A 23,819-nucleotide genomic window follows, 5' to 3' on the forward strand; every position below is an offset into this window, starting at 1 on the left:
CGGCATTATGGGTACGGCCCCCAGCTGTTCCTGCGGGGGGGCGGCCGGGCGGGGGAGCCGCAGCGCTGCGCCTGCGCTCTGGGCTCGGGGGGGTGACGTGATGCGGATGGGCCCGCGGGGAGGTGTGGAGGGGGGGGGGTTGGCTTGCTGCTACCTGGACGTTGTGAGGGGGGTGCCCGCGGTGCCTCTGTGCTCTGAGGGGACGGAGGGGCCATCGCGGGACCAGGTCAGCCCACCGCGGGGCAGCAGCTCCGCTCTGTGCTTTCTGGCCGGGGGCCCGTGGTTACAGCACCGGCCTAGGCTTCGGGGGGGTCGGCGGCTACGGGGCTCCCCTCAGCCGGGAGGCTCTGCACGCCCTCTACAGTTGCAGGGGACAATGAGACGCAGTGAGCGGCTGCTGGCTCAAAGCACGGCTTAGCGGTGGTGCTGCGTTGAAAGCACACTTGGACTTGAGCCTTGCCCCGTCACCTACAGCTTCTCATCCCCGCTCCCTGAGGGCTGCTGCTCCAATGGCCGCTGTGACCGCACAGCTTTGTGGAACAGCCATACCCTGAAACTGGGCCGGGTGCGGGGGAAGGGAGGGTGGGTGCAGGGGAAGTGCTTTTGGGATTGCCTGGGTCTAGGGTTTGGGGTTTTTTTGTATTTGAATTAACATCACATACAACTCTCTGAAGCGTTGGGCTTGCACAGCTGAGCGAAATCGACCCCCCCGGGCCCAGCACGGAAAGGAAACCAACCCCTGGGGGAGAGAAGAACAAGAATGACGCAAAGCACGTTACTGAGGGACTAGCAACACGTACCCTTGCTCAGGGTTGAGAGCACTTCTTTCCACTGACCACTGGGATAGCCTCGCTGGACTAAAATTAGGTCCATAAGCAGTTCCCCTTCCCCTCCTCACTCAGTTCTCTGTTTGTGGCTTTGACGTCAGAATTATTCCCTATCTTGTAGGGCTTAGAAGAGGAGCAATTAAAACTTCAGTCTTTTAGGATTATTATCTAGGACTGCCCAAGTAGTTAATGGTGAATCAGGTAGGTACCAGTCTAACTTAACAAGCTATCAAGCACGTGAAACTTCACTTATTTGAGTTTACATTGCCAAGACATACTGAGCTCTTTGCAGGCAGCAAAGAACACGTGAAACTTCACTGTCAATGGTCTACAGCCCTTTGCAGTACAATAACTAAGCTCTTATATCATTTTGCCCAGTGAATTGTGAAAGCTTTTCCATCCTGGGAAACAGGAAGAACTGCAAGAAGCACTGGTGCTAGGTGCTACTAGTACTTGATTAAGATGGTATGGGCCACAGAATGGGTTATCAATGAATGAAAGTATTGCTTAGATTTGGTTGACGGTTCTGACTGTTCAATTTTAAGCCACTAGTGAACCTGAGGGAGAGATCTCAATAAAGATATCAGGTTAGTTAGGAGCAATATTAGAGTGAAAGTCAAGTTAACTCTACAGTAAGCACATAACATTTAGATTGCATTGAGCCTGCCTCATGGTTTGCAGAAGACAGCAACAGAGAAAAAAACTAGTGAAATCTGGTTGGTTTTATTTTGTTATGCTTTCTAGCCATTGTTTTGCACATTTTGCTTCTCAGTCTGCTTTCGATGTGGCAAAGGACAATGTATTCAGCATGTGGTAAACTTCTGAGTAAGCCTGAAGTGTAGTTTAACACTTTTAAGTCATACCCTGAGGGTCTCAGGACTTGCTAGAAAGTCTAGAGAAACAGCACAGATATTGGCAGAGGTTTTTTTTGTCAAACAGAGTAAAATGGGGAAATAAAAAATTGTTCTTACTTGCAGTTTAACTGTTCCAGCAATACCCGTGTATTTAGAAGATTTAGCAAATAAAGTTAGATGTGCCAGTAAGTAAGCAGAGGACTACCAGAAATACTGCTGAGCAGCAACATTTAAATACACACACACCTTGATATGCAATAGGGCAAGGGACAAGAAATTTTTTTTTAAAAGGAGAGTCTCAGACTAAGAAATTCAGATTTGCTTTGAATTGCTACAAGGATCAAGGGAGGAACTGCATGAACCAGAATTCACAAAAGGTTAATTAAGATAAAAGTCATCACAATTTTTTGCTGTGAAAAGCTCATTCATACTTTGTCAGATAAATTCTCTACTTTCCCAGCCAACTTACCTCCTAGTCTCTCTTAAATCTCAGCATCCAGTGGATGTACCCAAACAGCACAAGCTTTCTCCTACCATTTTGTCAATGACTGTCTCTTTTCCATTGTATCTCCCCCCCACCCCATTATTTCATTTCTGAAATAGTCTTGCCTAGTGACCACAAGTAACATCTGTGATGCCTAATTCAAAGGCCAGTAGGTGTAATCTGTCAGTCTTCTTGAGCAATGTTCACATCATAGGAAACACCCAAAATACGGCAATTTTGTCAGTAAACTTTGCAAATTGCTTAGATATCCTTGAGTAAAGCAAGGACACTCTAAACTACATTAAGAATTCTTGAAAGTATTCTATATGATGTTGAGAGACATCTCTGGAATTGTGAAATCTGTGGAAACTATGACGGTTTAGCCAGAGAATCATAAAGCTATATTAGTAAGTAGGAAGCGATTTAAAAGATTCGTTGTCTTTGGCACGACTACCACTGTTGATTCAGCTGGTGTTCTCAATGGCAAAGACCAGGATTTTCAAGCTCAAACCTTAAATCAAAGAGAATAAATCTTTTAAAAATAGTGAAGACAGAACTTAGTGTGAATATATATTTATTATTCCTCATACTTGTTATTTGGCAACACTCACAGCCATGATTATTGAAAGAGTTTATTTAGTAAGCAGTAAGAAACCCAAACAGCAAATCACAGTTTCATTCAACACTGCTCAGAGAACTGAAAAATTCTGAAATAAGGTATCTGCTCTTTTTTCTCTACAGCTGTTTCCCAAGATGAGGTAAGCTGAGAAAGGTAACAGAGCTCTAAGCATAAACAGATAGCTACAGTTGTCAGGGTGCTGAATGGATATGGGGTCTAACTACTTCGATTAAGATATTTATCCTGGATTATTTAAAAAAAAAAAAAAAACACAAAACCAAAAAATAACAAAAAAACACAACACCAAACAATCAGTGACGCAAGACTTCTGGAATACAGCCTGCGCGCCAGATCACCTAACACGCATGTCCTCCCACATCAGGGCACAGATCAGAGAACTGTCATGTCAAGGTGCTGAACATCTCTTAAGCTCTCATGCAGCATCGTCCCTCTTCTCCCCAGCTCCAGGCCACACCTGGTGGTGCAGCTTGCGAGCAGGTCATGTATCTGTCATGCAGGTGTATCTACTCCAGGGGCTCCCAGAGCCTCAGATGGGCAGTGACCCCAGGCCACTTGTCAGGGAGGTCTGAGAGTTTGCTAATACCCGAGAGGGGGACAGAGGGCCGGATTGTGAGAGTCTGGTTTAATTTGTTTCCACTCCAGTCACTTCTGCTTGCTGAGGATGATGCCCCAGCCTAAGAAGGCCAAGTCCTCCAAGGTGGAAGCAAAGGCCAAGGCAGTAACAGCTGAGAAGGCTCTTGAAAATACCCACAGTTTCACACTTGCAGGAGGCCTGAGACTCCACCCAGTGGCTGCAAAGGTAGCCCAGGAATGCCTGCAAGAGCATCCCACAGCAGAACAAGCTTGAACTTTATATCATTAGGTTTCCTTTGACTGCAGAATCAGCCATGAAAAAGAAATAAGATAATTCCCTGATTTTCATCGTTGATGTCAAGACTAAGGCAAGCATCGGATCAACTTTCAGGAAACTGCACAATATTGTCACAGTCAAGGTCACACACTGGTTAAGTCTGAAATCTGGTTTGAAGACTTGTGGCTGTCTGGCCTAGTGTTCCAGTTGAGACACTGAGCTAGATCCACCAAGGGGGTTTGAGTATCAAAATATCTAATTTGCTGTATCTGCTTAATAAGTTTTTTAGTATTCAGGCTGGGCATCCCTTAACACTGAAGGAGAATCAGAGGATATTAGAGGGTATAATTCAGGATAAGTCCCATCCAAATCAGCATATCCAGATAGAAACTGCCTATAAGAGGGCCCCGAGGGCACTAATAGGCCTTAGTGGCCCCAACCAGCCTCAGCCTGGGTCTCAACCCCACTGACCATGGGCCCATTTAAGTCAGGCTGCTGGGCTGTGTCAGACCCCAGTTACCATTATTGTGCCCAATCCTGACCTTCTGTTGCTGATTTGCATTTCTGGCTTCAACTCAGAGCTGTCTCTTCACTACAGTCTTGCTTGATCACCTAGACTCATGGTTGAGGCTGCTCCCGGCCTGCATTGCTCCCTTGCTGGAGGCAGCGGACAGGCCAGCTGGGCTCTGCTCTTCCAACCCCTGCCCTGGAGATATTCCCTGTGAGAAATCATTTTAACTCACCACAAGTAGTCAAACATAAGAATGATTCAGTGATCTGCTCAAAACATATTTGCATGGCATGGAACTCTTCCAAATACAGTAAATGTTGCAAATTGCAGATTATTGGATACAACTGCTCAAGGGCTAGGTTATGAAGGAAAAATCAGGAGTTATGACCTTAACCTTAAATCTGAATTCTGATGCAAATTTTAAAAGCTATTTGCTACTATGGCACATTCTCCTCTCCAGAGTTTACTAAACGTGTCTACTAACCTTTTAAGGCTATGAAGATATCACTGAAGTCCTAGAGATGTGCAGAAGGAAAATTCTGTGTTTTGAAGATTATGTACAGAAAGGAGCTTTTAAGAGGTCTCTCGCATAGTTACACACCAGTCATTGATCTTAGCTCTCATAATCCAGACCCAGATTCTTCCTTGCGTACTACAAAACAGTGAAACATGAATTATTACACTAGGTGGAATAATTTTAAGAAAAGGAAGGGAGTTACGGTATGTTAGTAAACGTATTATGCTTTTAATCATATTAATTGCCATTATTAAAAGGACATAACTTATTTCCGTTTGGGTGACCTGGAGCTATAAAGCTACCAGCTGAGAGTTAGATAGAAACGTCATTGCAAGGCATCAGTTGATCATAAAAATAATCAGAATAAATTTCCCTCAAAGAGAAGTTAGTTGATAAGCTTGCTCTGGATCCTGTTTTCCTGTCAAACTTTCTTTCATTTCCCTCATAACGCTATCATACTAAAATATATGGTTCACAAGCCTCACACTATTCATGACAGAAGGAAATCTTTCCATAATTTGACCTGCATTCTTTTCAGCCTCCCAGGAGAAAACAAAAAATCCCCCTATTTTGTAATCTTGCAAAATAGATTGTCCCACATTATAAAGAATAGTTCATTATGTATTTGAGAGATAGTTAGACTTTGCCTTTCTGGCACTGGCTCTGTAATGGGTGCTAAGGAATGGACAGGCACTCACGCAGCACTCCTGGGCCAAGAATCATTCACTGTGCCAAACTTAATTTTGAATGGAGGAATTTGACTAGAAAGTATGATTCTTAGTGCTTTAGCTTCCACAGTTCCCAGAGTTATTACTCCACTGTTATTACCTACAAGAATGAAAGAAAGAAAAAGTGACTAAAACAGAAAGAAATGGATTTCCTGTTTTGTTCCTTTTTAATGTATTCCTAGTGCAGAACACTAGAGGCATGAATTTCATTCCTGTAGCAACAGCTCTCACAAAGGCGTCTATTTCAGTTAGTCTTTACATTTGTAAAAATGTACCTGCAGTAGCTGCTGGGTGTTTCAGTCCTTGATCAGCTACATGGCTGAGTCGATTCTGCTGGTTGTCCAGCTTAATCCAGAGTAAACTGCATAGTATGAGACAGGCAGCATACTTCGGTTCTAATGCAAAGCAGAGCAATCCACACTGCATTTTAGTTACTCTCATAAAACTGGGTTATCACAGAAAATATACATGATGAATATTCTCGGGAACAACACGCAAAAATCTTCTAAGTTACCTGACAACAAAAACCATCCTTTGACTTTGCATAATAGTATACTTGACTAACATTATAAACTTATCTTTTTTAACTTTTACTTCTTTTGTCTTAACCTTTCAGTGGACTTTCAACATCAGTTTTCTATACAAGGAAAAAAAAGATTTCCATGAACTGGACATAGCAGAACATTAAGGGAAGGTGAACGAAGCTGTAATAACTTGAGCGCAAAAGCCTTCCATCAGGAATTCATTTAAAAAAACAAAACCAGCAAATCAGGCAAATGGTTCTATCTGAGGAGATAAAACAAGTTAGACCCAACTGCCTTCCAGTGCAAAACACAAAAACTTTTCAAAGTTACTATTGTACGTAAGAAATTAATCTCAGATGGATAAGGAAGTTAGTTTACTTAAGTGTTCTGAAGTAAAGGTAGAACAGAATGAATCTCATCTACAGATGTAGTCAGTTCAGTTTAATTTTTAATTAGTCATTAAAAATACCATTTAAGAAGAACTTATCCCTTTTAAACAGGTTAATAAAAATTAAGCTTAGTGGGAAGTTCAGCATGCTTCATTGTACTCAAACATACAATGTTTCTTATTTTGTATAATAGCTTTATTACCAAATGGCAAGAGACATTTAGTAATGATGTCACACAGGTATCACAAAAAAAATCCAAAAGATAAACAGGTCACCTAACAGCTCAAAACTCCTTGCAATTAAAAATCCAAATCTCTATCTTCCTGATTTCTCAGTTTGTTTCATGGTAGACACTGTTTTTCTGTTAAAACGTTATGGCTATCTCTTGGATCACTTGCTGCATTCCCAAAAGGCAAGGGTAGGCTAGTACAGCATTCTACAGCACAGGGCTTTTTTGCCTTTTTCATGAGGCCTTCCTTACTCTCCATAGCCCTCAGAAGTAGCCCTCATAGGGCAGGAAACCGGCTGAGGCCATCAGCAGCTGAAGTGACACATTTAAAAACCACTAAGGTTTTACAAAGGGAAAGAAACATATTTTCAACCTTCTTAAGGTCTTAAGGCTTTTAGCTACTGTGATGGGAACCCAGTCTATGGCTGAAACAACAGATTTTCAATTAACATAGCCTGATCCCATCCACACAGTGAAATATAATGCAGTGAAAATGTTAAGTGATAGCACGATTCACATTAAATTAAAACATAGTTCAGTTCCTTCTCTACTGTCAAGGTTCCACCAAAGTATTGGCTTTACACAGAATAGAAGGGACTTTACAACAGTATGTTATCGACCAGAAACTGAGAGAAGTTTTGAGAAAAGCCACTGCACAATAAGTAGTAGGTAATTTATTCTGAGATTCCATCTGCATGAAAAATTAACTATGTAAAACAGCAAGCTGTAAATCGACAGCAGCTTCACACCCAACAGCCCAGGGGACACTTGCTCACAACAGCTAAATTCACACTGAAGTTTACTATGGAATAAGTCCCCTGCGTATATCACCTCTGAGATTAGAACTGCAGCAATTAAAATAATCACTGTTCAGTTTTAAATGCCAATAAAGTACACTTTTAGAGTAAATTCTAAATAACAACTGCTGAAGCTAAATGATCTTAGCATAATCTTGCAAACAGAAGTAATATGAATTCCTTTATATACCTACGTAAGAAATACCATTTACTGTGCAGCCCAGATTTAAATGAAAGACAAACAGCGTATCAGTAATATTTACTATATAATTTACATGTAATACTGTGATGAAACAAAGGAGTCAATTAACATTATGTTACAAAAAGAACAAAACTCTTTAAAGGTACCAGTACCTTTCACATCATCACATTTATGTTCTCTTACATCTCAGATGATCTATCATACAATGAGTTAACATGAGGATACAGACAAATAAACCCTTAAACTGGAGCACAGGCTAATGTGTCAACTCCCATTTCAGCAAGATATTTCAGGGCACAAACTTAAAGCATATAAGCAGCATTGGTTTCAGTAGGATAAAACTTAAATGTGCCCCCCCGTTCCTTGCTGATCAGGGCCTCATTTTATGGGATTCCACTGACAGTACAACAAACTACAACAGTTTTAAGTATACAAGGGGAGGTATCATATACCTTATTGAGTGAATAGATATACTTTTACTTAAAGGTGAATCACAGCTGGCTGCCCATTGCCAGTTCCTGACTTCCCAGACAATGGAATCATCCTTTCAATTTTATATATACTGACACATGAGCCTTCTGTTACGTGATGCTTTGAACATTATTTAGAATCAGCTCCGCACCAGTTTGTGTACCTGACATTTCTAGCTAATGGAGCTGCAACAGAAAATTTTATACTCTTTACATATAGCTTGAGAAATGGCAATATTACACTGCTTAAAGTTATACATTTTTAAAATCACTTGAGAACTGAGACTTTTATATAATCATACGATCATTTTCTTAAATTGGCAGGATAAATATATGCAAGTGAAATATTGGCAAAATAATCAACATTCAAAAATTAAAATTAGAGCTCCAAAATCATCAGCCAGCCACAATAAAAATTCTAACCTGCTCTCTCCCTTCCTATATCCTCGCCCAGTATAAAACTTTACAGAGGACAAGAGGGAATGATGTGACACTTAGCCTTTGTTAATCCAGTTAGTAAAGCAGATGTAGGTTCAAGTATTTAAATCCACACAGCGCTAATAAATAGAAGTAAACAATCAGGATGAGAATATCAGTGTAGTTAAAGTACTGCAGAAAAACCTTTGTTTGAGTGAGCACCATTATTATATTATGCTCGTATTTTGGAACTCCAAACAGAAAAAAATATTGTTGATGGGAAATGTACTCAGACGATGTCACATGCAAGCCCACAGAGAACATTACAAAGTTGGACTGAATAATTAAGGGTTAGAAAGCATTATCTGTAGTATATGTCTACACTACAATTTTTGCTCTGCAGATAATCAGAGCAAAATGTTACATCTGTGTTTTCACTTCCCTCATCCTCAGGGCCCCACACCCCCCTCCCAAAGTAAAACACTGATGGTTTGGTTACAAAACTAGATGCAGTACATTTCTGAACACAGTTCCTTCTATTTAGGCCATGTGTTCATTTAAAGACATTCTTATCAATTACAAGCCTCCCCTTTAACTGCTTAAGATCCAATAGAAAAGCAAATATACAAATATCAGAAGTGCTGATCCTGAGATGAAGAATGAGAATTTCTGGTCCAGTTTGATCCTTATTCAAATTTCTGTTTTAGTTTCTTCTGGAAGACAGCTGGTAAGATGGAGAGGATGGCTAGAATCATGAGAACAAAAACAGAGTTCCAGGAAACAGCTTCCCCTGCTGTTGTAAGTTGGTACAGCGTTGTTCCTGCCTTAATGGCTACAAAAGATGGTGGTGCCACACCTGGAGTGGAGAATTAGAAGGGTAGGATAGCACAGGAAGAAAAAACAGCTTGTTAGGGTGGGGTGGGGGGGGAAAAAAAAAAAAAATAAGGAAAACCCACAGAAATTAGTCTTCCAACTTTTAATACCAAAATTCATACTTTGCTGCCTTGTACTTTGTTTTAAAAAAAGGTGTGTAAATACAAAATTCAAAGACAAAAAACCCTTATCAAAAGAACAGTTTTGATGCCATTTTTAATATTTTAACACCAACAGCTCAAACAGAAGACTAAGAAAACAATCTCTGCTCTTTAGACTCTGCAATTTCAAGTTGTCTCTCTACAAAGAGATTTAAAATTCATAAAAGTAGGGATTGTTTACTAACCAGATTAAAAAGTATTTGCAAAAATATGTCAATTACAGAACTAAAGTGATTAGCACTACATTAGTTAAATTATTAATTCACTCCTAGGAATATATATTATGATGAACAAAATGGAGTGGGAAGGGGAGAAACAATCCTTCAGGTCAAAGCCACATACATCCTCAAACAATTATGCTGAGCTCAAAATAGGAGCTTATAGAACTTCACAGAAGTATTACAGTCATGGAACGGAACAGAAAGTTGCTTAAGCAAGTAATTAGCCTGGGCTGGTTACCTCTCATCCAGTACATCAGAATAGTCCTGACTACTAAAATCTTTTGATGCATTAAGTTCCACAAATCGAAAAGTACAAGAACAATATTCTTGTGTAATCTTTCAGTTGTCCAGTAGGTGGTGATCTCTGCTGAACAATGCATAACAGAGAGACACAAGTAATACCCCTTTTCCTGCCTACCTCCAAACTGCAGTTCACTAGCCAGAATTCTTACCTAGAAAAGTGCCAATGAAAAATACTTTCAATGGCACATTAATTACAGGAGATGTTATATTGATAAACCAGTTGGGAAGAAAAGGTGTTATTCTCAAAAATATTATGTAGTTAATGAGGTGTTCTCTGTGTCGTTCAACCTGCCAAAACAAAAACAAAAAATTCAGTAAAAAAAAATCCTTGCCTTGAAAGTACAAAATTATTTTACTACTAGAGGTTTAGTTAGGGAGTTTTTTGTGTATCTTTTGTAGAAATTTAAACGTTGCAAACATAAAAATCGGTTAAAACGTAAGTGACTCAAGGAAGAGACATCAATGAATCACCTGTTAAGTAGTACTGAAGTTAATCTGGAAATACGAGTCTCTATGAACATAGTGATGATGCGTCTGAATCAGCCAACTTAAACAGCAAACAAGTAATTCGACACAGCAACAGGCCTAACCCTAACTTTAGTGCAGCGACCTCTGCTTGTCTAACTGTAGCCCAATCAACACAGCCAGCTCATCATCCTATTCCTAAAGCTTTTGCAGGAACTAGGAATGAGGTTTATTCCTCAACCCATTCTGTCTTAACTCACGACCAAACTTGAAACATAGCTGTACTCCTCACTTGGAAATTTACCCAGGTCTTGCCCCTGGAGCCCATCAGGTAGCTGCTGCCAGCACAGTTGCAAAACCTACCAACCCATACATTACTCATTACCACAACAGCCCCAACTTTATTTACAGTCTTAATTATAAGCTCAAGTCTAGCCCAGCTCCTTACACTAGTACTACCTCAACACCTCTTCTCCTTCCAGCCTGGCTTTAGCACACCAGGCCTTTCAAAGAAGAACTGTAACCTCAAATCAAATTATAATGATAGCAAAGCATCCACCACTGCTGGCCTATCTTGGCAGACCTTCACTAAGCCTAAGCCTAAACACGGTCATCTGGCTCAAACAGTTGAAATCAAACCTGCTCCCATTGCAATTCCATCCGAAATCTCATGTAGCAACTCACCCCAGACACAACCCTGTTTTTTCCCCCCCAACTTTAGCTTTAACTGCAACACTAAAGTCAGTAACCCCGCTATTGTTCAGTAATACCACTGTGGGTTTTTTTTAATCTTAGTGAATCCTAGTGAAGGACAAATATTTAAGCATTGATTAATCCTGTGTATAATATGTCTCAGCCCTCAAAATGCAAGCATGGTATAGTCCAATTAACCTGAAAACTGAGATATGAGCTGCACATGTAATTACAAAATTTTAGATCACATATCCAGTTCTACTAATGGAAATAGTAACCATTTGTAATTCATAGAATAACCTCACTATTATACTGCAACATTAATATTTGCTTGGGTCAAAATACTACTGTATTATTTAGTAAGGTCAATTGTGCAGGACACAGTTCCACATCTTACCTTATGAGGAACAAGTTTAAAATATTTTGTGTGATTCAAACACCTTCAACAGAGTATGGTAGTAAGCTGTGCTTCATACTTGCCAACAAAAAAAAACTGTCTGAACATGTTTCAGGGTATCAAAGCAAGAGACATGAGGTCAAATACTAGTCACACTACGATTTTGTACTGCATAATCTTTAACTTCGTCTGATGATTAACACTTGCTGAAACCAACGTCACCAGACAGTGTAAGAGAAAGTTTCTAAATGTTCCAACCACAACATCATCTTCAAATTAAGGTTTTGCAATCAGACATACAGCTACAATTTTTACATACATTTTTATCACAGATTTCAGCATCTCTAGAAACTTTACCTGTTCTGACCATTTTACTGCTTTTTCTGTTAAATATCTGTATACAACAGGACGTCCCACTAGGTATGAAAGCATATAGCAGAATGATGCTCCAAGTCCTGAGCACTGGAAAGGAGAAAAAAAAAAGCCACCAAACAAATGAGCAGAAACTCTATAATCTTAGCCTTATATCCCTATTGACTACACTGGCTGGATAGAGTCTGCTTCTATGCGGCCCTCCATTGAGGCTGAAGGGCTCTCCTTCAGCAGTATGTACACACTTCCTAAGAACAGTGTTCACCCAAACCAGTTCCTTTATTTCCAAGGCATTCAGATCAGTCTTAACATTCAAAGTAGACAATGTTGATTACTTATCAGTTACTACTGAGGGCTTCTGCAGTTTTATTTTAAGATTTTGAACAGTGAAAGCTTTACAAATAAGGGGCATAATGACATTAAAGAGATTCAAACCTGAAAATTCATCAACTTTGTCCTCCATACCTACTCAATTATCTCATTCGTAAATATTAAGGCTCATTATGACTACATCTTTTGTAAATTACTTTACTTGAAGCTTGTCAATAACATACATTTCGTATCTTAAATTAAGCTTCTTGGGTATTTGAGCCATTTAAAAACAGATGTGTTTTGCAGTGTGATAATAAAAACGTAGTAATCGTGTTCTGAAATTACAATCAGGTTCTGGTGGATGCCAGACAAATTTAAAGTAAAGGAAACTCTGGCTGATTCACACCCAGCTGCCTCCATTATTAAGGAAACTTGGATAACAGTTTCAGCTTTTGGTTCATCACCCAATGCTACAGTGCATTTTGTGGGCAATGCCATTCTCACAACAGAGCTGAATGACAACTCATTCATACCCCTATTTCACTCAGACTCTGATAATTTCAAACAGGAAGCTGTTTAGATGCTTGGTTGCATTCCAAATGCATATAAATATATGCCCTCACAAACTATTTTCCATACCTACCAGACAAACAAGAAATAAGGCCAGTGGAAAGGGATAAAGAAACCCTGAAAGGATACTGAGAAATATAGACCCAGGGATAGCAAATGTTTGCAAGCTGGATGCATCTTAGTTAAGAAAAAACACCCACATTTTAAGTATTGGGTAGCTTTTTAAATTTCAAAAGCAGTCAGGATACATATTGCAATCTGAAAAAGCATACATATAAATAGGCATAGCCTCTAAAGATCTTAACTTCCAAATTTGCAGAGTAGCACAAGAAGCCCAACAGAGAAACAAGGGGTCAATTCATCACTACACGTACAAAAATAAGTCACTAAAGAATAAAAGCTGTACTGTATTTTTCTCTTTATATGTGCTACAATTGACATTGAGTATTTATTGCGACAATACAGGAAACACGTACTTCTGATTCTACACTGCTGACTAGAGAAGCAGAGTAGCACAAGAAGCCCAACAGAGAAACAAGGGGTCAATTCATCACTACACGTACAAAAATAAGTCACTAAATAATAAAAGCTGTACTGTATTTTTCTCTTTATATGTGCTACAATTGACATTGAGTATTTATTGCGACAATACAGGAAACACGTACTTCTGATTCTACACTGCTGACTAGAGAAATGCGGATTTCAGCCATTCTCTCGGAAAGTTCACAGAACTTCTGTCCAAGCCCATAACTACTACGAGTTTCATGGAAGACTGACATGTATGAAGGCAACTACTACCTCCTTACAAATAGACATGGTGCAATCACTAGATCACTAGGATATACGATCATTAGTTTCGGTCAGAATTTTTCAAAAAGTCAAAAAATCAATTTCTGCAGCATAGGGCTGTTGAGCTTAAGGCTTGCTAGGCATACCTGAGACTATGATGTATTTGCCCACTTTGGACAGAAATCTTACAGAGTAAAAAAAAAAAAATTAACACACTATTTTATCCGAGTTGAACTGACTGAAATAAAACAAAGGAAGGTTATTTGGCTTTTTCTAAGTGTATTAAAACTAGTACAGCTTTTTCTACGCAAGTGTCAAGGTTCCAAGGCAACTGTAACATGCTTGTCAGCTGATCAGAGTCTACTGCTGAGACAGTAAGTGTCGTCACATCAGCTGCTACAATAGTTCAATGAACAGCCAATTCTGTTCTACTTACTGTTAATATATAAACTAACACTCTAATCTTCTTCATAAATCTATTATTTGTGAGCTACACTTAGAAAGAATGAGCTAAATTATAATTACTAATGGCACATGCAGCGCTGATTTTTTTCTGAGTTATGAAAGCCTCCTGCACTCACCTATGATACAGACCTCTCATAGAGCTTTTAAAAGTTATTAACCTTTAGTTAAGTGTTCCAGTTAAGAGTGTGTTTAATGATTAATTAATATAATCAGCACTCAGGAAAAAAGTTAACACAGAATACAGGTAGCCTTTGTGTCTCCCTAGGCAGAAACTACTTCAGAAATTTAGCGCTCTCTAAAACAAAAGAGATTTGGTTTTCGAATGTGGGCACTGCAGAGGTGAAAGAAGGCTCAAAGCACTTTCCTCAAGAAATGCTGTAAAATATTCCATGAATTACCCTTATATAGCACTTTTCAATGTCTCAAGGAAGAGCAGTGCAGTAGTCTGTTTTTCTTTAGAATTAACACTAATTGCTAACTGACAATTCAGTCTGTAATTTTAAAAGTTAGCATAACTATAAAATGAAACCAAGTCTAATATCAAAGCTAATAATATTGTCCATAACAGACAGTCAAGGTGAAGCTGCATGCAAATCCCCAACAGCATTTACTACTGTACATGCATGCATCCATTTCCTTCTACTCAATCCCTTCTTACAGTCCAAACAGCATACTAAAACACATAAGAAATGCTTTTAAGTTCAAAGATTTTGGAATATCTGTGCCTATTTAGAAACACACCTAAGTATGTTAGCACCCTCACCCACGATCAAGAATTTAAGTTTGGATTTTTCATTTCTTTTTCAGAGACATGTGACCATATCAAAATAGCCATTTATATCAGAAAAAGGATACAAAACATATGTGGCAAAATAAGCCACTAATACTTGAACATAAAATGTGTCCTTATATTTGGACAGGACTTTTCCCAAGGCCTTTGCGTCATCCATATCTCTAGGAACCTTTATATATTCTCTTTCTTCTCTGGAAAGAAAACAAAAACAAAAATGCAGGAATGGTGATATATATAATCCAACAGTATAGTAAAATTACTTACTGAATATATAGATGAGATACACTACCACCTCAAACAAGCCACATGATTATTGTTGTGATAACCTTCTCAGACGAACACTTAAATACTAACAGCATGTTTTGTATTAGAATATCCTCAATTTTAGGTATTTGCAAACCATATTTTTTTATTCATTACAATAATCAGCTTCATTTCTAGGGCTCTGGGATATTATCTTACCAAGCACTGATCAAAAAGAAATAATTGCTCAAACCAAACCTTGGCAACTGAACAGCAGCCAACATTTCAGCCAAAAACAACTGTAACTGCCTCAACACTAGGGTCATACATTTGAAGTGAAGCAAGAGTGGCAGAGCTTTACCTCACAAACAAACAAAGCTTTAAGAGCAAAATCTCACGTCACACCTTAATCTGGTGCAACCTTGGGCAGCACAGTTGAGTGTCCTCTCTTCCTCTGTATCAGACTTAGTGATTGGACTGTTGCAAACTGAACTTGTTGAGCAAGTTAATCAGACAGAAAATTAACTACTAAAAGAAAAAAAGAAAACTGTCAGACAAGCAGGCTTCCATCTTGTCAAAACCATCTACCCTCCCAGCATGAGTACTAGACGCAACACAAAGCAGAAAAAGAGAACGTGAAGCTTCACTATGAAGGAAGAAGTATGTCCCCTTTTGATGACAGCCTGCAGTTACACCAGTGCACAAGGGATTTTAAAAGAAGCCTAGCCATAACCAAGCATGTTTTGACTCTCAACTGAAGATGGTTAAGAACATAGTGAGTTACCATTGTTAATGTGACAGGGCGTAACTTTTCAAAACATGGTATCTCAACTGTCCAACAGAAACCCTAGCTCAAGTACAACTCCGTTTACACAGGTCCTGTGGGTTAGTATTTCAATATTAAGCTTTGTACCTTGACGTTCTAGGCTACACTCTCAAATTCCTTAAAAAAAAAAAAAAAAGTTCTATTATTAACTCATGTCATTAAAAAAAAAAAAAAAAGCACTTAACCCCATGTAGGCTCTTCTACAACTTGATCCTGAATGAAAAGCAAATAAAATAATCTTTCCTGACATACTTACTCACTAAGTTGCGGGAAATTTTTATATACCAGGAACATAAGGAAAGCAGCTGATAAGAAGATTGACACTAAAATAAGAAGTGATGTCCGAGCTGATCCACCTTCTGCCTGAGCTTTCCCTGAAGTTAAACAAAAACAAAGTTAGAAACAAAACAACAGCAAAACCCCCTCATCTCTTAAAACAGATTTCAGACTTATACTTTAAGGAAATGTTAAGGTAAGCTCTTTGTGGGCATAATCTTCCCACCGATATTTTCAATATCCCATACAACACGTTGCTTACATTCCCTGAAAGCTTTCAAACAAATCTGAAGTTCTTACACTGCCAAACACCCCACAGAAGCCAACTTTAATTATCTGTAGTAATTTAAGCCTCAATTAATAAATGTGTAAAGAGAAAAATAGAGCAAAACAAAGTAGGCCATATATATTTTTCCCTTTCTGTCAGAAGCCTTCTGCCACTCTAGTTAACCAGAGCTTTAACTTGAAGTTAAACCTTCAGTATGTACAATGCAACTTTGAAACAACGTCATGAGCAGCTTTGTAATTTTTCTGCCTCCTAAGAATGAACACCGAGCACAGCCCCTAGCCAAATAGGCAAGACACACTCATCAGGGGAAAATCCATAAACATGCACACACCCACCATCTGGGATATAAAGATCACAGTTCTCAGACTGGTGAATTAGACATATTTTACACTCACATTAAAAAAAAGACTCCTCTTGGATAGGTCCATGTAAGTTTTTATTAGCTTTTTAATTCTTGTGTAAAGAAAGTAATGGGTGTGCAATAAGTGATACAATTACATTTTAGGCTTCTTCTATACTTTAGATTTTTACCAATACAACCATGCGTATACAATACTCTGATCAGCACAAACGCAGCTATGCGCACGGAGAATTTTGAACAGAGAAATAAACAGCAAGAACTCTCTGTATCCGCGCTAGGGTGCATGTGTATGCGTGCATGTGTTAGAACTCCCTCTCCTCATACACTGCTAGGCTAGCACAACTTCGCAGGGAGCGCCAGCCTCAGTCACCTGAGCAACACAAAAAACGCCAAGGCTCTATTTTCATTTGTAGATGCCGGTGGCATGACTACAATGCCAACGCGCAACATTCAAGCGGCTCGTACTGCCACCTCACTATTGTGAAACGCAGCGAAAGGATGACGAAACCCACGGAAGAAACAGCCGGCAGGATAAGCTGGCATTTTTACTCGCTTTAACGTTTTTTTGCTTTCAGGTCAGGGTGATCCCACAGGTGTGCAGGGGCTGTGCGAAGGCCGCAGGGGCAGAAGGCAGCATCCGTGTAGCAGTTACAAGCACGAATACCTCACTGGTGGTTATTTTAATAACATATGCTCCAGAGAGAAAATAAAGAGCAAAAAAAACCCAACAACCTAGAAGACGAAAACGGAACATCCAGCGAACTTGTCTTTCTGCCACTGCCTGCTTTTTGTACTACAGCCACCACCACACCCCCACACACCCCCACAGAGCCCCGTGTTTCCTCGTTAAGAGCGCGCGTGGGGCGGGCCACTGCCCCATGTCGGCCCCCCGCCCTGAGGTAGGTAGCGGCTTACAGGCCCCACACGCACCGCCCCCCTCCCCCCCCCCCCCCCGCCCGAGAGGCGACGGCGCTGCTGCTCTCCCGCCCAACCGTCCGCGCGCGACGGGGACGTTGCGCGGGGACGGTTGGGCGGGCTGTTGACCGTTGGCAGGACGAGGTCGCACGCTCCCGCCGCCCCAGCCCCCGGCACCTTCTAGAAGCTGCCTCTGATGCCTGGCGCTCTCCGCCGCTTGGCAAGGCCCGCGCTCCGCCGCCCTCCGCTGCGCCATGGCTCCCCACTAAACCCCGGGGCCTCCCGGGCGGCAAATCGATGCCAAGGCAGGCCCCGCCGGTACCGAGAGCCGCGGGAAGGAGGCGGGACCAGCCGCTCCTCCTCACCCCACCGGGTCGCGGTCGCGGTCGCGCTCCCGCCCCTGTGGCCACACAGCGCATGCGCTGCTCCAGCGTGCCGCGTTTATGAGCGTTACGGCCTTGCGCTTCTGCGCTATGATATACGGGAGCACGTGTTGGGCTTACACGTCTTGAAAGGCGGCGGTGGGTTAGTGACTGTAAATACGGTAGCGGCGTATGGGTGTATATATGGTAACTGGGCGTGCACTCAATGGGGTAAATATGGTGCGGTGGCGTCCCCTCAGCGCCCGGCCCGGCCTTCTCGGCTAGAAATAAAGGCCGATCGTGCCCGCGGGAAGCGGGACAAAACCTGTCTGCGGGCTCTTTCTACCTCGGGGACGGCGTGAGGCGAGGGATCGGCTTCACATCTCGGAGGGGGGGGGCCTCCCTCAGAGAGAGGGCGGCGAGAGCCCCGGGGCGGGGGCGGTGGGGTCTCGCTGGCGCCCCGCCGCGGCGGCTCTGGCGGGGTCCGAGCGGCTCCGGAGCAGGGCAGAGCGCACCGAGGGGCTGGAACAGCAGTGGGCTTTGAGGAGAAGGGGAGCTCTTATTAGATTTATACAGTTAGGTTTTTAAGGTTTTGGAGACAGTTTGTACCTATCTTTTAGAGCAGAAAGCTTCAGTGCGCTGTTTCAAGGGAGCCGGATTGCTCTTTCCCGGGAGGAAAGAAAACCCCGTCTCAGGATTTTCTTCACGTCTCTTCCTGTCAGTACGAAGGTTTGAAATCCCTCAGAAAAACTAGAGCGTCATGTCCCAGTGTTCACAGATTGCTTGGCATTCAAGCCGCATCTGACCTCGAAGCACCTATTTCCTCACACAGTCTTTTGGCAATAGGACGTCTCTTAACCTTTCAACTCTCCCCACCAGCGAGGAGCATTACAGTAAGTGTCCTCCAAAGAGAACACTCTGAAACTGTGCAGATGACACACGTTGCATAAATTTCTGGGCAGACTTGTTGGCTGAGGGAGATAGCATGTCACCCTCTCTCCCCTTTTCCAGCTGTATCTACTTACATGTCTCTGGCCCTTCTTCAGGGTCTTTTTTTCTAGAAAGGAACGCTCATGAGAGAGCTGGGCACTGTTCTAAGATTTAACTTCAGCCTCATCTATCTGAATGCTCTGGCTGCAACTAACTTTATACCATGACTAAACATATCTTTTAAAACTGCTTGTACAGATTACAACAGATAACTAATTTTATAGCAGTAGAATTTTACAGATTGTATTTCCTGAGATCATAGATCTTTATAAAGCAGTGAGGAAGATGCAGTTCAGCACACAGCAGACCTCTTAAAAGCATTGCTTTATTGCTACACTGTACAAAAAACACTTGTGTTACAGTGTAAGTGTCTGCAGGAAGTTGATGATTCATTTAAGATCTAAAGTCTAATATGCTATTATACAAGTACAGCCCCTGCCAAATCCAGTGGAAGGAAATAATCCAAAATATAAATTGTGATCAGATTGCAAATAAAACTTCAACTCATGAGCAGATTCCGCATGAAGCTTTAATTTACTCAGAATTTCTTAATGTTTAGAATCAAATTATCTAAAATTATTTCATTAAATCATGTAATTCACTATTTTAATATTTTTAATTGATATTTCAGAAATGCTAGTGCCCTGAGGAGCCAGTCAGGTCTATGAACTTGTTGCTCTGGGCATTGGTGCCAGATGACAGAATCCTTTGTTTTTTCAAACCCTTTCTCTAGAAAATTGTACATACTAGCAAGATAGGAATTGCTGACACCGTAGCAGACAGAATTTTTCTTCCCCTATTGTAAATGCACATCATATTTGTCATCTCTCTTTGATTATCCCATTGCTTCTGGTACTCTAGGTAAAATGATTCAAACACTGGGGCTTCTTTCTTGTCTGGATAACTTCTGAAGAAACACCAAATAGGTACTAAACTGAAGAATATTGGAAGTAAAATTGTAGATCGATTATTATGTAGAAAAATGTTTACCAAGTCATCCTGAAACAGAGGAGAAAAAACATGTAAGCAATGAAAGATGCAAATAAAATATGTACCACAATTTAAAAGCTGTAGGGTGGATTCTGAATGCTGCCAGGGCTATCTCTTGTTATGGTGCAGCGGTTTGTACGGTGGGGCATGAATCCCAGTTTGGCATGTTTGTCGTTCAGTAATCACTCAGAGCCTGCTTCAGTGGATGTTTGACTTCTAATTAACCTGCTTTGTATCCTGTAGCCCCTCTGTGTTACTCAAATGCATGTAACCTGACAGCACATTAGGCTAACATCTGACTCTTGCTCAATTCTCTACAGTTCCCACTGTCCAAGACACCACTGTAAGACATACAACAAACAATCGCAGCAATACAAATTTGCTCCATGTTTCCCCTTCTATTTAGTACAAGCACATGGCCTGCAGATGGTTCCCAGGACAGTGACTCTGCTGTAAACTCCCAGCATTAGTGTATGTCTCATTAAAAATAGAGACGATAACTCTAATCAGCTGAGTGTTACAGCGCTCCAGCTTTCTGAATCACTGCCAGAGTGAAATTTAAGGATTCATTAACTGGATCACTTTGAAGGTGAATTATACTGTGTGATATTGTTAGACTAGATTATCAGAAGATTTTTAGACTGTCTGCTTTATGATGTTCTTGGTTCCCCTTGGAGGGGACACCATTGTTGTGAGTGTGTTGGCTATTTTACTAAATGTTGAAACTGTCAGTGGTGTTTAGTATCTGCTGACAATTTAGTCACCTCCAAAGATGTCCATACCTTACATATCAGCAGAACCTCTTCATTCACTCAGGAAAAAAAGGGGACATGTCTGGGGAATGTTCCTTAGGACTCACTCTGTAAAGAAAATAACTCAGAACCTCTTCTTAAAACATTAAATTAGATTAATTTACTGGAAACAAAGCAAAGAATGAAAAATACCACCATAAGCCACATCCCTTATGTGTTCAGAGGAGAGAGAGTTTTGGTAACTGGAGCTCAGTGAGTGATCAAGGAAACTTTTGACACATGGTTGAGATCAGCACTGCCGGAAACAGCTTCACTCCACAGCATACTGAGAATGACGGCTGTGGACTGAAAATAGATTTACTCTCTTCATGTATGAAGTATCCCCTATACATAATGTATAACTTCATAAACAACGTAAAACCTCCTTTGTCTTTGGAGCTTCTTTCTAAGCCCCTCCTGATACGGATCATAGGCTGCACAATACTTTGTTCAGCAGAGGGGGAATGGTAGAAGTGCTCTGGTTTCCAGCTGGAGTTTGCTCGGTGGCTTTACCAGTGGGAGCAGCACTCTGTACATAGAGGCTATACACTGAATGAGGCATTAACCCACAAGCTTTATATGAATTGTTTTTTGGAAAATATACCTTAAACTCAGAATATAAGTTCTTTCAAATTATATGTGAACCAAAAGGAAAAATGCTTTTTTGACCCTCTGGAAAGAAACAAATATATTTACAATTACTAGGCTGGCAGCTAAGTGGTCAGCAAAATGAAGTCACTTCCTTCTGTGGGTGGTTGGATGGAATGTTTTATTTTTATCAAATTGAAGAAGCTGTCTTCCCACAGCACAAAAACTTGTATTTGCTTCTTTTTTAAATCATGCCTAGGTGGACTGATAGAGCACGTGTCACATGGCTGAGTCATTGACACTGCCATGCTTTGTAGACTGAGTCATACTAATTGTCAGCAAGAGGAAGGAGGAAGAAAGACTGAGAGTGATCCTACTCCTGAGAGGTTCTAGCTGAAAATTATCCAAACCAGTATTAATCAGTAAGTAAATCATACGTATGATTTCTTAAGGAGGAGAAGTGCAGATTTAAAACCACTTTCTCCTGCTTTCCCCCATTATTGTCTTCTTTCTGACCACCAGAAAGAAAACTGCATTGTTTTAACATTTTTATTATGTATAAATATGGCAAGAAATTACTCTAGTCCAACTAACAGTTTAAACTTTAGAATAAAGCAGCTGATTTTGCTTTACACAGAACAGGGAGCTACTTTGCTGGCATCTCAGAGAGGCAGTAGCTTGCAAAAAGCAGTTGTACCAACCTGAAAGGCAGGGAGCTCACTCCCTGCCTGAGACCATTCCCAGGAAAGTGATGGAGGGCCCAGCTGTACCATTTAGCTGGACAACCTCCCAGGTTCAGAGTGCCTGCTGTTGCCCGTGCCCCCTCCTAAGCCATCAGAGAGCCCGAACGCTGTTCCAGCAGAAGCGTGTGCAGAGATGGCATGATGGGCCACATCATTCCTTATATTTCCTGAAAAGGACTTTGCACAGATGCATTTTTCCTGATTCTTCCTCCCTGGCCTGGTTAGGATTGGGGTAGAGAAAGCCTGAAGTTTATGAGCACTCAGCACATTGCCTCTGGTTGGTTTTGTCTGTCATGGCTCAGTGATGGTGTCAAATTGTCTCTCAGCACGGGTGCTCGGTGTTGCGTGCAGAGGTAATGGTGACTTCCCAAATATAACAGTGATCCCAATGAAAGAGAAAGTACAGTGCTTGAACCAATTCAGAAAGGAGGTTAGCCAGGGGCCTTGCTCTTGGAGCACAGATGTGGAAAGAAGCAGGCAAAGAAGAGTCTGATACAGTCATTCTGAGGTAACTAGAAGAGGTCTGTAGTACAGCAGTACATACATGCAATACCCAGGAGTCTGCTGGACTGAGGTTACCTTTTCAGAAGTTTTGAACAAAATTATACCAGCAGATCCATTTTTAATCAACAAAGGAATTTGTATTCTGTGACAGATGCATTTTTTTAATTCCGCCTTTGCCTTAAAAAAAGATTTACAGTCCTATGAAACCTGTATCTGGGGTGTAAGTGTTAACCAATGGAGTTACATCATTGTAATTCTCCAAGTTGTGCACATGTTCTTTTTATATTAGAGAAAGATCTTTGCTCAGCTTCATTTATATCACTTGGGAAGGAAATCAAGACAACAAAATCAAATACACAAGTACATTGATGGAACTGGTAAACTAATCTGCAGTACAGTTGGCCTTAGTGATTTTTTTAACTTTTTTTTACCAACTTCAATTAATTTGTTTAAAGATACTATCAGTATGGTATATGGGCATTGTTCCAAGAAGTTGCCATTAGTGTAATTAACGCACATATAAATTAATTTAGCTATATGGACACAATGTTTGTATATAAACAAGTAACAGAGGTAACATTTTTTTAAAAGTCCACTTCTCAGTGCTCCGAAGTCTGGTTTTGCTGGAGCACAATTAAAATGCTTGAGTACTGTGTAAACTAAGCAATACCTGTCAGAAATTAAACCTCTAACATTTATATTTTGTCATTTTATCCAAATTCTAATTTAAACCAAATAAAACCTTTGCAAGGAATAGGGTTTTTATGTTTTGACGAGTTCATATTTTCATTAGTTACAACAAAGAGTTTGAGGATGTAACTGGTGAATAAGCATCTGCACAAAAGACAAGTTAGGATGGAATGCAAAGATTAAGATTAATAGAAAATGTCACCAACAAGTGAGATAAATAGAAATAAGCACATATTTGAAGCTGGATAGCTCTGTTTGTGTGAATGAAGGATTAAAAATGTCTTGGAGCCAGAAGGAGAGTTAATGAAAGGTTTTTTAACAAAAGTCAGCGCCCAAGGACAGAAGCTGCAAAATTAATTGACCAGCAAGCAAGAGCAAAACTTGTAAGCATTAAAATG

General features: G+C 40.6%; 1 protein-coding gene across 2 annotated transcripts; it reads right to left on the reverse strand.

Moving 5' to 3' along the window:
- Window positions 1-6,365: 6,365 nt before the first annotated feature.
- On the reverse strand, window positions 6,366-18,173 carry TMEM41B (transmembrane protein 41B). Of its 2 annotated transcripts, none has more exons than XM_075094790.1 (7): window positions 17,941-18,173; window positions 16,179-16,296; window positions 14,916-15,044; window positions 12,880-12,973; window positions 11,910-12,014; window positions 10,147-10,285; window positions 6,366-9,295 (listed from the first exon to the last, which is right to left on the reverse strand). In XM_075094790.1, exons 1-7 carry the CDS (start codon window positions 18,017-18,019, stop codon window positions 9,126-9,128), a joined length of 834 nt encoding a protein of 277 aa, XP_074950891.1. In that variant the 5' UTR covers window positions 18,020-18,173; the 3' UTR covers window positions 6,366-9,125. The 2 variants fall into 2 exon arrangements, with proteins under 2 accessions (XP_074950891.1, XP_074950892.1); XM_075094791.1 differs by having other exon boundaries at window positions 6,366-9,343; window positions 17,941-18,167.
- Window positions 18,174-23,819: the final 5,646 nt, after the last annotated feature.

The sequence above is a fragment of the Phalacrocorax aristotelis genome, chromosome 5, assembly GCF_949628215.1.
Source record: "Phalacrocorax aristotelis chromosome 5, bGulAri2.1, whole genome shotgun sequence".
Taxonomy (NCBI): domain Eukaryota; kingdom Metazoa; phylum Chordata; class Aves; order Suliformes; family Phalacrocoracidae; genus Phalacrocorax; species Phalacrocorax aristotelis.

Coding starts and splice junctions, on each gene's coding strand:
- TMEM41B (XM_075094790.1), bottom strand. CDS start 18,019: ATGGCGCAGCGGAGGGCGGCGGAGCGCGGGCCTTGCCAAGCGGCGGAG. Junction 12,015..12,879: donor CCTTATTTCTTGTTTGTCTG/GTAGGTATGGAA, acceptor TCTCCTTTCCAG/TGCTCAGGACTTGGAGCATC. Junction 9,296..10,146: donor TTTCATTGGCACTTTTCTAG/GTAAGAATTCTG, acceptor TCTCCACTCCAG/GTGTGGCACCACCATCTTTT.